At 36.8% G+C, this 16,459-nt stretch overlaps 1 protein-coding gene and 1 pseudogene across 1 annotated transcript in view; both read right to left on the bottom strand.

Annotated features, from left to right (window-relative positions):
• LOC128594814 (ankyrin repeat domain-containing protein 26-like) overlaps positions 1–16,459 on the bottom strand; it is a 119,150-nt gene that overhangs the window by 28,498 nt on the left and 74,193 nt on the right. Inside the window, exon 9 of the mRNA XM_053603665.1 lies at positions 3,219–3,292. Within this exon, the coding sequence (XP_053459640.1) occupies positions 3,219–3,292 (74 nt within the window). The remainder of the gene's footprint in view (positions 1–3,218; positions 3,293–16,459) is intronic.
• LOC128593948 (protein lin-54 homolog) lies at positions 11,797–14,150 on the bottom strand (annotated as a pseudogene).

Here is a 16,459-nt window from a genome sequence, read left to right as displayed (position 1 = left end):
TTGGATGATCTGTTGTACGATTCTTTGGTTTTCAATTTCGTTTAGTTTTGTTCTAATTTTAGTTATCTTTTTTTTCTTCTGCTGGATTTAGGGTTGGAAATTTCTTCCTTTTCCAGTTGCTTGAGATGTCCCATGAAGTTATTGACTTCCTCTCTTTCCATTCTCTTGAGGAAGGCTTGCAATACTATATATTTTCCTTAGGACTGCCTTTGTGGTATCCCAGAGGTTCTGATAGTTTGCAACTTCATTATTGTTTTGTTCCAAAAATTTGGTAATTTCCTTCTTAATCTCATCTATGACCCAGCTATCATTCAGCATGAAGTTATTTAGTTTCAATGTTTTTGTATGCATGTGAAGATTCCTGTTTTTACTGAGTTCAACTTTTATTCCATGATGGTCTGAGAAAATACAAGGAATGAATTATATTTTTTAAAATTTGCTGATGTTAAACTTGTGACCCAAGATGTGATCAATTTTGGAGGATAATCCCTCGGCTGATGAGAAGAATGTGTATTCAGTTTAATTAGGATGAAATGTTCTGTAGATGTCTATTATATATAAATGTTGAATGGTTAAGTTTAGTTCTAAAATTTCTTTGCTTAGCTTCTTTTTTGTGTGAGGATCTATCCAATACTGCCAGAGGAGTGTTAAAGTCTCCAACAATTATGGTGGTGGGGAAATCAAGTTGCTCATGTCAGCTAAAATTTCTCTTATAAATTGAGGTGCATTCTGGTTGGGTACATAAATGATAATTGAAATCTCATCATGTTGAGTGTAGCCCTTAAGAAATAAGAAGTGACCATCATTATCTTTTCTTACTTTGACTGGTTTAAAGCCTATTGTATCTGAGAATATAATTGCCACACCTACTTTTTTCTGATTTCCATTTGCCTGAATTAAAGGTGACCATTCCTTCACCGTTAGTGTATGTTTATCTTTTAAGGAAAGACGAGACTCTTGAATGCAGCAGATGTCTGGCCTGAGGTTTTCTATTTAGTCAACCAACCTGTGTCTCTTTAGAGGGCAATTTAGTGACCAATTATTACATAAATTGGATTTAATTTTGACCAAGGTACATTATTTGAACATTAATTTTTTTTTATTAAATCATAGCAGTGTACATTAATGCAATCATTGGGCACCATATACTGCTTTTATAGACTGTTTGACACAAATTCATCACACTGGTTTACATAGCCTTTCTGGCATTTTCTTAGTTGTGTTAAGGCATTTATATTCTACATTTACTAAGTTTCACATGTACCCTTGTAAGATGCACCACAGGAGACCACCAATCACTCTCCCTCCACCCATCCTCCTCCTCCCTCTCCCCCTTTCCCATATTCTTAAATTATAACTGAGTTATAGCTTTCATATGAAAGCTATAAATTAGTTTCATAGTAGGGCTGAGTACATTGTATACTTTTTTTTCCATTCTCGAGATACTTTGCTAAGAAGAATATGTTCCAGCTCCATCCATGTAATAAACATGAAAAAGGTAAAGTCTCCATCTTTCTTTTTTTCTGTTTTTTGAATATAGGCTTCTAAAGTGGTATTTTTTTTCTGCTTTTGCTGTATCCCACAGTTTCTTTTTAACTTGTATCTTCATTGTTGTTATACTCAAGGAAGTTAATAATTTCCTTTTGTATTTCTTCCAGCACCCAACTGTCATTCAGCATGAGGTTGTTGAACTTCCATGCGTTTTTGTGAGGTTGAACGTTTTTGTTGAAGTTGAGTTTGACTTTTAGTGCCTTGTGCTCTGAGAAGATGCCCGGTAAAATTTCAATTCTTTTGATTTTGTTGAGTGTCATTTTTTGTCACAGGATGAGATGATTTTGGAGAATGTTCCATGGGATGATGACAATAATGTATATTCTTATTTTGGGGATGGAGTGGTCTATATACATCTATCAAGCACAGTTTTTCTAGGGTCTCATTTCAATCTCTTATATCTTTGTTTAATTTCTGTTTAGAGGATCTGTCCAGCTCTGAGAGAAGTCAACTAATTATTTATAGATGGGGTCTTCTGCAGTAGGTGCCTCATGGTTCATTGCGGGGGATTCTCTGTTCTTATTTTTCAGTTTGCCTGAATTTTTCTATTGGTTCCTCCTCATGTGTTCTTTCTTCTTGTTTACCTCCTTATGCTCCTTTTTACTTCTCACTACCTCGTTTGTTTTAAAGAGAAGTCCTTGCTCTGATGACAGTATGTTGCATGATGACGGTATGTTTCTGGGGCATCAGGTCGTGCTGTGGGTTCTTTAGGAGACAGAGAGCACAGCAGCAACCTCTATCATCCTAATTCCAAAATTATTGCCTTGGGCAATCACCTGATTGTTTTCTCAGCATTCAGATGCTGCTGAGTTGGGATCTTAAAGCTGGCTAGAATCCTTCAGGGGCAGGTTTCACAGTGCCCCCTGACTCTAGTTCCTGTAGGTTGCAGGAGTCCCTCAGCCTGCCCCAATAGATGAGTTCTGATCTTGGCAGAAGGAATTAAGACAACAGTGCTTTAGGCTCCTGCTAAGACCTTGTCAGGACTTCCCACAATGGCAGCCACCTGGTGACCGACAACTTCTCATTATAGCTGCCTCACCAGGCACAAAACCTATGGCACATCCACTCCAACCAGAATTTGAATATGGTTAGGCTGTTTACTGTTTGAGCTTGCCTTCTCTTCCAAGCTTTCCACTCAACACACAGCTTGCCCCAACAACTGAAAGTTCAAGAAAGGCTTCCTTCCACAGAGGTTTGTGACAGCTGATCCCAGCCAGTCAAAATTACTTACCTAATTCATCAGATTTCCACCTCTCCAGATCATAAGCTATATCCATCTCACCACCTCCTCACTGTGCTCCCTTAGCTAGGACTCTGGGTAAGGTCTTCATGCTAGGTACAGCTGGTTTCTCTCTTTTTCCCCAGTCGTTCTAGGAGAACTCAGCTGAATGAGTTTTCTGGTTCCCCAACTTGCTCCATCCCAAGCCCAGAAATTCTTTACCTCTATTCCAAAGACAAAGGCTATCTGAGTTTTCAGGATTTTTAAATATTTTAACTAGTTAAGAATATATTTTAAAGAAAATATTAAATTGTGACCTATTCAGTATAAGATGTTAGTCCAAAAGATATTTTTATTTGGACTATTCTACATTGCAAATACCATTCAAAATACCATTGCAAAAGAAAGCAATATTAAATCAGAAATCTAAAATTAAATTGTTTCATACCTGTGACTGTTTATTTTTATTTCCTTCATGACTTTCTTTCTCTTCATCTGATGACATCTGCAAGGCTGGCTCTACTGATAGACCATACATTTAGTTAAGTGGACCACAGTTCAACAAAATTGACATTGTTTGATAAAAAGGGGTAAAAAAGTAATTTATGTGTAAATTGAGAGTTTATGTTAAGCTTAATCTTTAGCCAAATATTTACTTCCATAAAAAAAATAAAATAAAATACTTCTAATTATCCAAAACTTTGCAAAACAACCCAGAGGGCACTAGATGTCACTAGGTTCAACAAATACAGACATATCACAGATTTACTCACAGATTTTTCCACCTAATGTATACACACATAATGTCAGAAGAAAAACGGAATTTAAATATACAATACACACATATGAAATAACATTGTGGATTGTTCTCTATTTCATAATAGTACCTTTGAAAAGCATGCTGTGCATGTTGTTTTATTAATAATTCACAAATTTCTGTTACTTATTGTATTTTCATCATTGTGCATCCTGTTTGTTACATGTGAAAAGATTTACTGTGATATTATAACAATTTTATTTTATCTTTTAAGGCCTTAGACTGCAACATGAAGCCTTCTTTGATTCCTGCTGTTTCTCCAGATAAATAGGCATCTTCTCCCTCAGGGCGGCCTTAGTACTCTAGTGTCATCTCTACTTCAATGTTTCTACCTAAACTGTAAGTTGTTTCTTGCCATGTCTCTACCCTTTCCCCTGGACTATAAGCACAATATTTCAAAACTTCTGGAACAATCTTTATCTGTTTTACTCAATAATTATTGATGCTGTGGCTGGAAGGAATACAAATAAAACTGTCAAAAATGAGTTTTTCAGAGATCATGTCTGAGCTGATACTTATAATGTTAGATGAGCCAAATTAAAGGGCATAGGGGCCAGGAAACAATGAGAGCAGGACAGAAAGCAGGAGAGAGAGGAAACAATTCCTGAAGAAACATATGTATATGTATTTGTCTGCAGTAGAGGGATTGGTGAGCCAGGCATTCTAGAATCTCAGGAATGCCAGAAAAAAATGCCGACAAGAAGGGATAGCAGAAATCCTTCTATGAAATTTCATGGTGCTTGGATGTTAATATTTCAAAGAGATATTAATTATCCCATTTTCACTTAAGTAAATCACTCTAAACTCTATATGGAAGATGAATTTCAGAAAAACAAGTGAATAGCAGAAAAACAAGTGAATGGCAGAAAATGAATTACAAGGACATATTGGAAAATAAAGGCAATGTGGGCCTGAAATAAGTGAATGTTTATGGAAATATTTTGGATATCAAATATCAGTGTCCCATATAGGATGCATGTTTTTATAAAATAAATGAACATATAAATCTTGGTTTTGTATTTTAATTTTTTAAATATTAATAAACAATACAATAAATATCTGTGGATACACCTATATAATACAAAAGCCATTATGACTATCATTCATATATATATATATACACACTATATGAATATATATAAAAAAGCTTTCGAACAGTTTGATGTGGAAAGCAATATGACAGAAATAAACAAAGAAAAGTAAGTGAACATACATTTAGTACAACATCCACTTAAGATTTCTAAAGTATTTCAGAGGAAAACCACTCAAACACGGCAGTGCACATATGGCAATGTGAATGGTGTCTTTAATCAGAGGAGCAAATCATACCCCTGAGAGAACAAATGACAAGATTGATGGCAAGAAGCCTTTAGCATAGCTTTAATGCGACACAAAAGCATCATTTATGCACGTAAGTAATCATCTGATCTTTGTTTTGTTATTTATAAAGGACACACTTCTAATGACAGTAGGGTTGAATCTATAATATATTTCTCTTAGAGAAAGTATTTTTAATAGAGCAGCATGGATGTACACTTGTAGAATAATAGTTAATATAAACATTCTCTTTGTTCCATATCCATGTAAGCTGCAGATTGCCGCACCCTCGGCACCAAGCCGCAGCGAGGTGGCGCTGTCCGCGTTGTAAAACGAATGGTTAGGAGGTCTGTGCTCCCCGGAGCGAAGCCCCCAGCACCCCCAGTGTGCGCAGCGACAGAAATGTTGCCCAGCATACTGTTTTTTGACGCAGAAAACCTAAAGGGTATGGCTTAGTAACTTGTATGTAATGTTGAATGCTTGTTTGTCCTGTCTAAGTAATCAATAATGAACATAGTGATTTACTGATCCAGATTAAACACGAAAAGAATGGCTGTGCCAGACTCAGTGGCTCCAAGAGAGCCTGCACAACAGCACGTCCCTACCATAAATGTCAGTGACTTGAGACAATGCAGGAACAGCAAACAAGATGTTCCAACATGACATGCACTATCACCACCTGCAGTAAAACTTTACTTAGAAAAACATCTTACTTCACTAATTTTCATAGGTAATACAAATCAATAGAGTAGTTTAATGTTTGACAAACAATTAATTATGAATCAAAATATAGTTACTAATAAGAGTAAAAATATATAGAAAATATATATATAGAAGTAGTCAAGCATTATACGTAAAAAAATATGTTCAGCTGTTTTTAAAAGAGATTATAAGAAACTGAGAACAATTACAGAGCTAAGAGAAGTCACAAGCCTTGACATTCCTAGATAAGAGGAAGTAACCAGGTGTTAAAAATAAACCACCTCCCTCCGAAGAGCAAAACCTTGAAAACATGTAATGCATGATAAACCGCATATGCAGACACAAAGATAATTTATAAGCATAAGCAAAATGAAGATTACATTGTTTGAACCTTGGAAAGAAAATGTATAAATACCAACCTATATTCTCAGTAAAATTTGCAGCTGCTTACTTCACCAAGTGCTGTGTGCAGACTGTCATTTTCCTGCGTCGACCTCTCAACCAACCTGTACCGTTCTCCCTGAGCACCCTCGGACTGAGGCCCATCGACCGGCGGTCCGCGGCAGCAGATACACCTACATTTCTTCTACCATCTACTTTTGCCATCTAAGAGTTTCATTACCCACTCACCTAAGGACATATAAAATACATCAAAGAAATTATGAACAATACATTTCAAGTATCAAAACATTTATCCAAAAAGAAAAAAAATTGAGATCTCACAGAATTATATGAAATTAATAACCTTTTACATTTCAAAATAAAAGCAATATTTGGTAAAAATAAGAAAGTTTTGAAAAAAACATGAATACATAAATATATATACACACATATATATTTAATTAAGCCACTTGTACATAGATCATAAGTACATTTATGCCAAATGGGATTCCATGTGTTGATTATTTGTACAAACTGGAGTGCTTACATCCTACTAATCAACATAACTTTCACCTCATTTCCCCAATTGCAGCATTAAGACATTTGTGTTCTACACCTGATAGATCCAACTTGTACTTGCAATATGCTCCATAGGTGTGATCCCCCTACTAACCCTCCATCAACCCATCTCCCTCCTTTCTCTTCTCCCTCCCCTTTCCTCCTTCATTCTAGGCTAAAGTTGTGTTTCATTTTTCATATACAAGTGTGAGTGATTATAAATTGGTTTCACAGTAGCACTGAGTACATTAGATTTTTTTTTCCATTCCTGAGATACTTTACTAAGAAGAGTATTTTACAGCTCCAACCATGTAAACATAAAATAGGTAATGTCTCCATTTTTTTTTTTAATGCTGCATAGTATTCCCTGGTATACTGGCTGGCAACCTGTAAAAGACTCAAACTGGACCAACACCTTTCTCCTCTAACAAATATTGACTCTCACTGGTTAAAGGACTTAAACTTAAGACATGAAACTATAAAAATTTCATTGAGAGAGTGCAGGGAGATGCTTGAAAAAATTGGCCTGAAAGAATATTTGATGAAGAGGACACCCCGAGCAATTGAAACAACATCAAAAATACATTACTGAGATCTGATCAAATTAAAAAGTTTCTGCACTGCCAAGAAAACAGTAAATAAAGCAAATAGCGTCAAAATGGGAGAGGATTTTTGCAAGTTACATTTCTGACAAAGGTCTAATAACCTGAATCCACAGAGAACTCAAACATATGACTAAGAAGAAAAAAAAAAGTGATTCCATTTAATTGTGGGCAAGAGACATGAACAGAAGCTTCTCTGAAGATAGGCAGATGGTCTACAGACACATGAAAAAATGCTCACCATCTTTAATCATCTGAGAAGTGCAAACAAAACTACTTTGAGATACCATCTAACATCACAAAATCCCCAAACTCTAGATGTTGGCGTGGTTGTGGAGAAAAGGGAACACTTTTGCACTGCTGCTGGGAATGCAAGCTAGCTTCCTTCCTTTTGGAAGGAAGTTTAGAGAACACTCAGGGATCTAAATGTACACCTGACTTTTGATCCTGCAATTCCTCTTCTAGGTGTATATCGAAAGGACCAAAAGTCATTTGGCAATAAAGATATTTGCACCAGATTGTTCAATGCAGCTCAATTCATAATTGCCAACTCATGGAAGATAATTACATTTTTATAAAATTAGTTTCCTTTGGTATATCCTATTAATCTTTTAAGATCTTTGGAAAATAGTCATTTTATAGAACAAAAAATCTGTATTAAAAAAGCAGCCACTGCTTGTATGCAAATTAGTCTTATTTGATAACGTAATATCAATGCAACATGCATCTCTGATGCCTGGCATTTGTGAAGAGGAGACATGCATCTCTCTGCTTTACCCCAATTCCAGCACTCTCCTGCTTCTAGTGATCTCTGGGGCAGCAACAATCTATCTTGTGTGACTGCCAGTTTCCTAAATCCACCTTGGTCAGTACTCTCAAGTTTCCTCATCATTAACTACAAAATTACCTAGTTAATTTTCTTCTTTCCACTCTCTTTCCCTACCCAGAATGTCTCTTCCCTTCAAAAAGTATTCTGTAACCCTGTGGTCTTCCATTGTTTTCATGGATTATTTCTGCCATTTCTTCCATCTTCATTTAGCAAAACGATCTCACATTTATAACTTGATTTCTTTGTTTCTTTGCTCCTTCTTCTCCAGCTAAACTCATGCTCAGAAATAAGAGCAAAATAATGCCTTTTCTTGATCCTGCTATGGTGAAACTGTTCTTCCAGGCTTTTTTCCCAGATTTCTCTATAGGCAAGTGTATACCCTTGCTACTCATGGGGATCCAAGGACCAGCAGCCTCAGCGTCACTTGTGTGTGTTAGAAATGAAGATACCTAGACCTACTGAATCACAAAGTGCATTTTTAACCAGGTATCCAGGAGATATCAGAAAGTTTGAGAAGCTTTGGTCTGCAGTGATTTGCGTCCACATTTCCTTACCTGAGCTTCCCCTTTAGAATCTCACCACCAGTCCCTCTGTGTAACATACTCCAAGATGAAAAGGCATCACAAATCATCAAGTTTCTGATGGACTTTTTATCAGGCTATACTTTCCAATATATCTTCATAACTAACCCTCTTCTCTCCATTCTAGCTTCCTTATTGTGAAGTTTATGATACTACTGTTCAGTAAAGTAAAATAGTTTATATGCCACTGAATTATAGACATTTGTGCCTGACCCTATGCTTCCTTTCCTCTGTGTTAGATGAAACACGCCTCTGCATGATCAGAGACTTCAGTCTTTCATGCCTCCCTAACAGTGAGGAACATGGGAGCAGCGAGGGTATGTGCTCTCTGTCTCTGACACATTTTGAAACTGGGAGCTCACTTTATATTCTTGCCACCTTTGTAATGCCCTGTTCCACTTTGCACTAAGAAATTATTTTTTTTCCTGTGTACTCAATTTTAATTTAAGGACAATTAATGAAATTAAGGACATGGTGGGGGTAGGGAAAGTGGAGAGCAGAGAGAGAAAGGAGAGAGGTGTGGGGAAAACAATAGTAGAAGCGGGGAGGAGGGGGAGGTGGAGCCTTGGTGTGTGCCACACCTTTTAGGGACAAGATAGGATTGCAAGAGGGATTTTGCCTAACAAATGCAATCAGTGTAACCTGGTTTCATGTACTCTCAATGAATCCTCAACATTAAAAAAAAATGAAATTGATTTCTTTTAAGACAGTATAAAAGTTAAATTTTTTTGTATTACTAATTGGCTGTCCTGTTTCTACAGTGTAGAAAATTGTATTCTTCGAATAGCTCTAACAAATATAAATTTAATCTTTCTACTTTGTGATAGAATTAGAGCTAAAAAATTATATGCCCGACCCTCTTCAAGTATTTTTTAAAATTGTTGAATTAATATAGCTATTTCTTTTGTTCAGCAATTTGATGCAAATGCTTAGATACAAAATGTTCAGTACAGAGGAAGGAAATGGCTTAGTATTTTACAAAGCTTCTTGAAAATCAGAAAAACTGGTAGCATTTGATTCCACCTCAAAATTTCTATAAGCAAACACTCTTAAACAATGCCACCACATATAATCTACAATTGAAAACAAAATTTCACATTTTCTTCACACTGTATAGAAATACACATCACAAATGTGCAATTAGAATTAATACAGAATATTTGCAAAATGAACAAAATTTAGGCCTAGACCAAAAACATATTCCGATTTGTTGAAAATAAGTTGACTAGACATTATTTTATCATCTTACGCTAATTTACATTTATAAAAATTTTAATTAAACATACTAGATTGAGGTGCTAAGAATGTGTGCACTATCTATACTTAAAGTCAAGGCCCTATAATTTTATAAATCCAAATTTCAAAAGGAAGGATTCTGTTTATTGAATAATGGAATCCTCTTTTGGATCACTTAGTTTCTACTGCCTATATCAGGCCCGTTCATATGAATGTATATTCTCACTACATACAGAAACACTATAGAGTCCCTTTAGGAACTGCAATAATCATACATGAATAATTACCTAACAAAATTACTGAATTCCAACATGGTCTTTTTATTGTTATAAACCAAGAGTCCCATTACAACACACTCCTAAATTCAGAGTTTTAGAATTACTGAAAATGATTTAGATTATTTGAGTAATTATACTCATACCTTCCGCTTACCCAAATAACTGAGTAAAATCATGCTACATTAAACTTCCATTATAAAAACAAACCAATATAACAATGGACAACATGCCTGACTACTGTTATAAAAAGAATTTTTCCCATTATAATTTTGAAGGCTTTGTTGGGAAGCCCATTTCAGTAAATCAAGTAAGAGTCATGTATTGATTTGAAACTTCTTAGTTCAAAAGTTTACAAAGAGAAATATTTGTATAGATGAAAAATCCTTCTCCAAATTCATTTCTTACAGCTTCCTTATTCTTTATTTCTTCATCTAGGCCAAATTTTATACTTGATAATTATGTGAGGTTCTATATAATCACTACATGATAAGTTTACTTCTACTTATACACACCTCTTATTTGTATAGCACTCAGTAATCACTTTGACAATTTATTATTTCAAATACATGCCAACTCTTTGAGAGAAAATGGAATCTTTGTTGGCCATTCCTTATCATAGAAACACATTGTTAATTCTCTAAGTATCATTTATCATTTACTGTCTTTTTTAATTTTTTTTTTTTTTTAGAGAAAGAGTCTTACTTTTCACCCTCTGTAGAGTGCAGTGGTGTCACAGCTCACAGCAATCTTCAGCTCTTGGGCTTACGTGATTCTATTGCCTCAGCCTCCAGAGTAGCTGGGACTACCGGTGCCCATTACAATGCCGGGCTATTTTTTTGTTGCTGTTTGGCCAGAGCCAGGATTGAACCTGCCACCCTCGGTATATGGGGCCAGCACCTTACTCAATGAGGCACAGGTGCTGCCCCCCTTAATATTTTATATGTTTATTTTTTTCTTATTGAATCATAGCTGTGTACATTAATGCAACTATGGGGTACAGTGTGCTGGTTCTGTACACAATCTGAAATACTTTCATCAAACTGGTTAATATAGCCTTCACCACATTTTCTTAGTTATGTGTTTAGACATTTATACTACCCTCCCTCCACTCACCCTATCCCTCTCCCCCTCTTAATTTTAAGAGTGTGCCTGAGGGTTCCCTTCTGACATTTCCAAATTAACAACAAGATATTATTATTCCAGAATCCACCTTAAAACTTGATTTTTTCTTTAAAATATGGTGCTTTCTAAACACAAAAGGCCATCTGAATGTTTCTCAAGAATTTTTTAAGTTAGAGATTCTGTCTGAATACGCTCTAAATCTATACTCAAAGGATGACTGGTTAACAACCACTGGTACTTTGACTTTCTCTACCAAGAAAAATCATGTGACACCACACATTGTAAATTATAGTAATTTATAAATATTCTTTGACAATAGAATCAGAAGGATAGACCATCTAACTGTTTAAAAACCTAAGCCAATGAAAAATCTATATAATACAAGAAAGGAAAGTTTAATTTAGGCCATAAGCAGATTTAACTAAGATTTAAAATGTACTAATTTCCTCATTTTAAATCTCTTCCCTTTCAATGTTATAATTTGAAGTCTCTTAAAACAAGAAGTGAATTAAAACACAGTAATTGTTAAACCATTTGCCAAAACATCAAGTGTCCCTGCACCTTAAATTTTCTGTACTGTACCATCAGTCTTTTGTACAAGAGCTAGCAATTCATGGCACAGGGGTCATATTTTGCTTTTCCTGCTAAGTTAATGATGCTCATCAAACCTCATCCAAATCCTTTTCTTTTTTTATTTTTGGGGATTCATTGAGCGTACAAACATCCAGGTTACACTAATTGCATTTGTCAAGCAAAGTCCTTCTTATAAATGTGTTCCTATTACTCTTTCAGCTGCTGCTTTTTATTTTCCCTCTTGTCTGCCTGCTCTGTCTGGGCAAGAAGGTAGTCACACATGGCTTCAGCTACTTCCTTAGTCACGACTGTAAACAACAATTTTCCTCATCCACTATTCAAAGTTGGTTTGGCCTACTAAAGTAGTCTGAAATTGGGGAAGACAACTTAGTTTTGCTGCTGTTTGTTGCTGTACTCTTACTTCAGCTGCCTCTGCCAAGTGCATCAATGTCTTTCTTTCTGGGCTTTCTCAAAATTTTACACCCATTATATTTGTATATTGAGGAACACATTATTTTTGCCTCATAGCATTCACAATAGTTTTTAAGACAGCCTGATCATTTGCAATTACATCCTTTGCTATGATGTCAATCTGATTCTCCCTCCTTTCCTTTCCCTATCTTAGGCTTGAAGCCTTCTGGATTTCTGTCAAGGCATGCTTTTATTGCTTTTTGCCTTTCATTTTCATGTTCCAAATTGTTATAATAACTAGTACAATTGCGGTTGTTGTAAAATTCACTATTTGCAAAGCAATCAGAATATAATGCCAAACACAGTGATATTATACACTTACAGGGCTTTCTAGGCCCAATGGAAGACACAGATGGGATTATGCCTTTGAATGGAAGCCTCGACTGGATCTGGATACCAAATATTCCAACGAAGTTAGAATAGCTTGCTATAGACACGTATGAAGACTACTGTAGCTGAGTAAAGTACTGAGCTGGAAGCACAGCATAGCCCACAATCCCTGTTCCCAGAGTTGGGGCCAAGACACTGCCAGGACAAGGCCTAGTGGTCCATTGGTGAGGTTGGGCTGAATCTGTGGCAGTGTTGTGGCTGGCATGATAAGCCGGTCCTGTGGGTGGCTGGTAGTTATGATTTGTGAAGTTGGATTGATTGGTTGGGAGCAACTTGTTTGACAACCTAAGGCAAGATAATTGGAACGGACATCTGCACTGTGGTAGTATTCACAACCAATGGCTTTGCTTGCTGAAAAGGTCAAGTGTTTGTACTGGGATTCTGACTAACTGGCTGGGGTGAGCTACTGGTTGTGAGGCAGTAAGAAGTCAGATATAATAAAACTTGTTTCCAGGTAACTGAATCTTCCGGACATTGAGAGCAGTTTCCAGAGGTGTAATTGCTTTAAACTTTGATGTGCTTACTCCCCTAACAGTGATGGTCTGCACAGTTGATTCCACTGCCTTATTTGGTGATTTCAAAGGAGATATGGCTATTTGCTTTAGTGTCTGTGTTGTATAATTTAAAGGCGATCCAATAAAACCACTTTCAGATATTGTTGTGGTCTTTGATGGAGTTCTGGGAATAGACTGTGAAAGAACCCTACCTGCAATGACTGGAGGTGATACTTGAGTTGTCTGTCCTGTAACTGCTTTCCTATTACTTGGTTTTGCAAAGATCAGCTTCTTGATTACCAAACCAGAGGTTGGTATTTGAGGCTTCTTAGCAATCTGTAGTGTTTTTTACTGTTTGGTCTATAACACCAAGGACATGTGTTACATGTCATCTTTTAACTTCCTGGGGTCAGTGCTGAGACTCCAATGACAGGTTTCACCTCTGGCCTTCTTCCCATAATTAACTATTTTAATTTGCTACAGTGGTAACTTAGTATCTCATGATTGGGCCTCAGTTGTAACTTTCTGAGTCTGTGGTAGTTGGCTATGGGGTAGTGCTAGAACGAGACTTAACCAAAGTGGTTAAAATTAACTTCTGTTCATCTGGTTTAAGTTTCTGACTACCAGTTTAACATCAGCTGTCTGTGATACTTTGTTTAACATAATATGATGGACTGATATAGTCATAGGAGTCTGAGCACCAAATTTGTGAATGCCACTTGGAAAAGCTGGTTTCACTGTGGTGTTACAATCTGCCTTTGGAATTATGGCATTCGCTGTAACTTGGTTAGTGTGCTTACTGTCCACTGTGATTGGTTCCGTGGAAATAGGCATGGCTGTAGAGCCACCAGTAAAATTTATGTTGACAATTTCTTCCACTTCTGTCTCTATGGGAATTGGGTCTTCCCCAGCTTCAATACTATGGTCACCAACTGAAGTTATACTAGTGTCCATTATCTCCTCTGGAAGCAAACCTTTCACTTTGGCAGTGACCACCTCCATTATCATTCTCCTGCTAGAAAGTTAATCAGGCACAAACCCAGCAGCTCTCTGGGCTCCCACTATCTGTGGCAGCAGCAGTAGCTGCCTTGGAGACTCAGGGCAGGGACTGTTCAAATTCACTCGCCCAGAACCATTCTACCGCTTCACCCCATAATACGTAGGCCCTTGCCACCCATGCACCCTCTCCAGAAATTGTATCATTTGACCAACCTGAATCATGCCACCTAATCCTTTTCCCTTAATGTACTTCCTCTTCCAGGGAGGTCCCACCTATGGGCTTAGGTGCCATCCTACTGGTCATAAAAGCAATCAAATATTTTCCCTAAAACTCTGAATGCACAGTTAACCCTTTGCCCAGAGCCTGGCTGCCTGAAAGTCTACCCACTGCAGAGCTCAGAGTGTTTGGTGAATTCCCAGAGAGCCCCAGGCATTGTGTAGACCTCTGGATGGCATCACAGACAGTGACTACTGAGGAAGCAGGGGGCTGCAGAGAGAGAGTGGTGTCTGGAGAGAGAGGGATGTGGAGATGCCATAATTAAACAAACAGATAAAACAGAATTCATTGGAATACTATTAAAAAATGAAAACTGGGAAACAGTTTTTGGAATGTTTGGAAATATTCCTTGGAATGCAAACCAGGAAAGATTCCTTGCAAGAAAAAAAGCTAGTAAAGAAACTGTATCCAGAATATATAAAGAACTCTTAAAACTCAACAAAGAGAAGAACAGTCTAATTTTTTAAATGGCAAGAAATTTGCAAAGATAGCTCATCGAAGATGTACAGATGGCAAATATGCACATGGGAGGATGCTCAACATTATGAGTCATTAGGATGCTGTGTATTGAAACCAAAATAGTATGCACAATGCATACACATCAGAATGTCTAAAATTAAAAACAATGATATACTGAGTGTGAAGATGCAGAGAATGGAACTGTCATGGACTGCTGTCAGGAATGGAAAATGGTACAAATACTATGAATACTATGGAAAGTAACTTAGCAGGTTCTAAATTAAGGGAATACAAAACGCCAGGAAGAGAGTGCTGTGGGTGATGAATATGTTAACTCTCTTATTATGGCCATGGGTTCACTTGTATGTTTCAAAACTTACGATATTGTACATTAGAAATGTGAACAGTTGATCATATACTAATTACGCCTCTCTAAAGCCACTGAAAGCAGGAACAAACACCTAAGATAGTGACCGAAACACACAGGAAAGAACAGCCAGACACAACTCTAGGAGGATAATGCTAGAGTTGAGATCTCTAATCTTATAATAATGAGAAGTGGTAAATGTATTTTCAACAAGGATTTTTAACACAATGGGATCCTCATTTTTAAAAGTACAGTAGACCCTCCATAGTTGACCACCGCCCTGCACTGACCACCTCAATTTGACCTCAAGTTGACCACACATGCACCACACATACCTATCTGTACAGTAGGCCTAGTTCCTTATGTTGGCCATCTCCCTGTGTTGACCAGTTTGTTATAGTCCCTTGGGAGGTCAACTCACAGAGGCTTGATGATATATATAATGGTTGCAGAGTAGAGCATGGCCTCAGGAGATGGGGTTGTGAGGAAAGCAGTTCCAAGGTTACCCTAGCATTCCGAGTGGGAGATAATGGCAACCTGATCTTGGGAAAGCGTAAGAGAGAAGTAGGGTCAGCAACACACCGGGGGTGTCATTCACACTGAGAGAAGTACAGTGGGATTGTCAGAGCTCTTTGACTGAGAGTTCACAACATACCCTAGTTCTCATTGTATATGAACATAAAGCACATTTCTGAGATTAATGTCACCATAACACTTCTGTGCTCAATGGTGCAGTGCTAAGCAATGCATATGCTACTGTAGGACACATAAAAAGGCCTTACACTCATGCAATGGTCCTACCTTTATAGTGCTTTCCATGTTGTTTAGCAAGAAATGTCAAATTCTTATAATTAACAGAAGGCAACTCATAATCCTCTGAGTCTCCCTCAGATGACCAGGTTATGTCATCATGGTCATCCATAGTGTGTATTTGTTTTTTCACCTATAAAATAAAGAACAGTGCTTCAAAATGTCCCCCAAATGTTTACAGCATAGTCTAAATGTACAGAAGTGGTAGTTATCCATTTTCTTTTCTTTTCTTTCTTTCTTTTTTTTTTATTAATTCATTTGTACATAGATCATAAACACATTTATGCCATTTCGGGATTCAATGTGTTGATTATTTCTACCACTTTACCTCTTTTATGTTTACATGGATGGAGATGGAAAATACTCTTCTTCATAAAGTATCTCAGGAATGAAAAAAAAATTATCTATTTTTTATATGAGCAAAAC

This window comes from Nycticebus coucang, chromosome 9, assembly GCF_027406575.1.
Source record: "Nycticebus coucang isolate mNycCou1 chromosome 9, mNycCou1.pri, whole genome shotgun sequence".
Taxonomy (NCBI): domain Eukaryota; kingdom Metazoa; phylum Chordata; class Mammalia; order Primates; family Lorisidae; genus Nycticebus; species Nycticebus coucang.
Note: the sequence above shows the minus strand (reverse complement) of the source record. Positions and strands in the feature narration are given on the sequence as shown.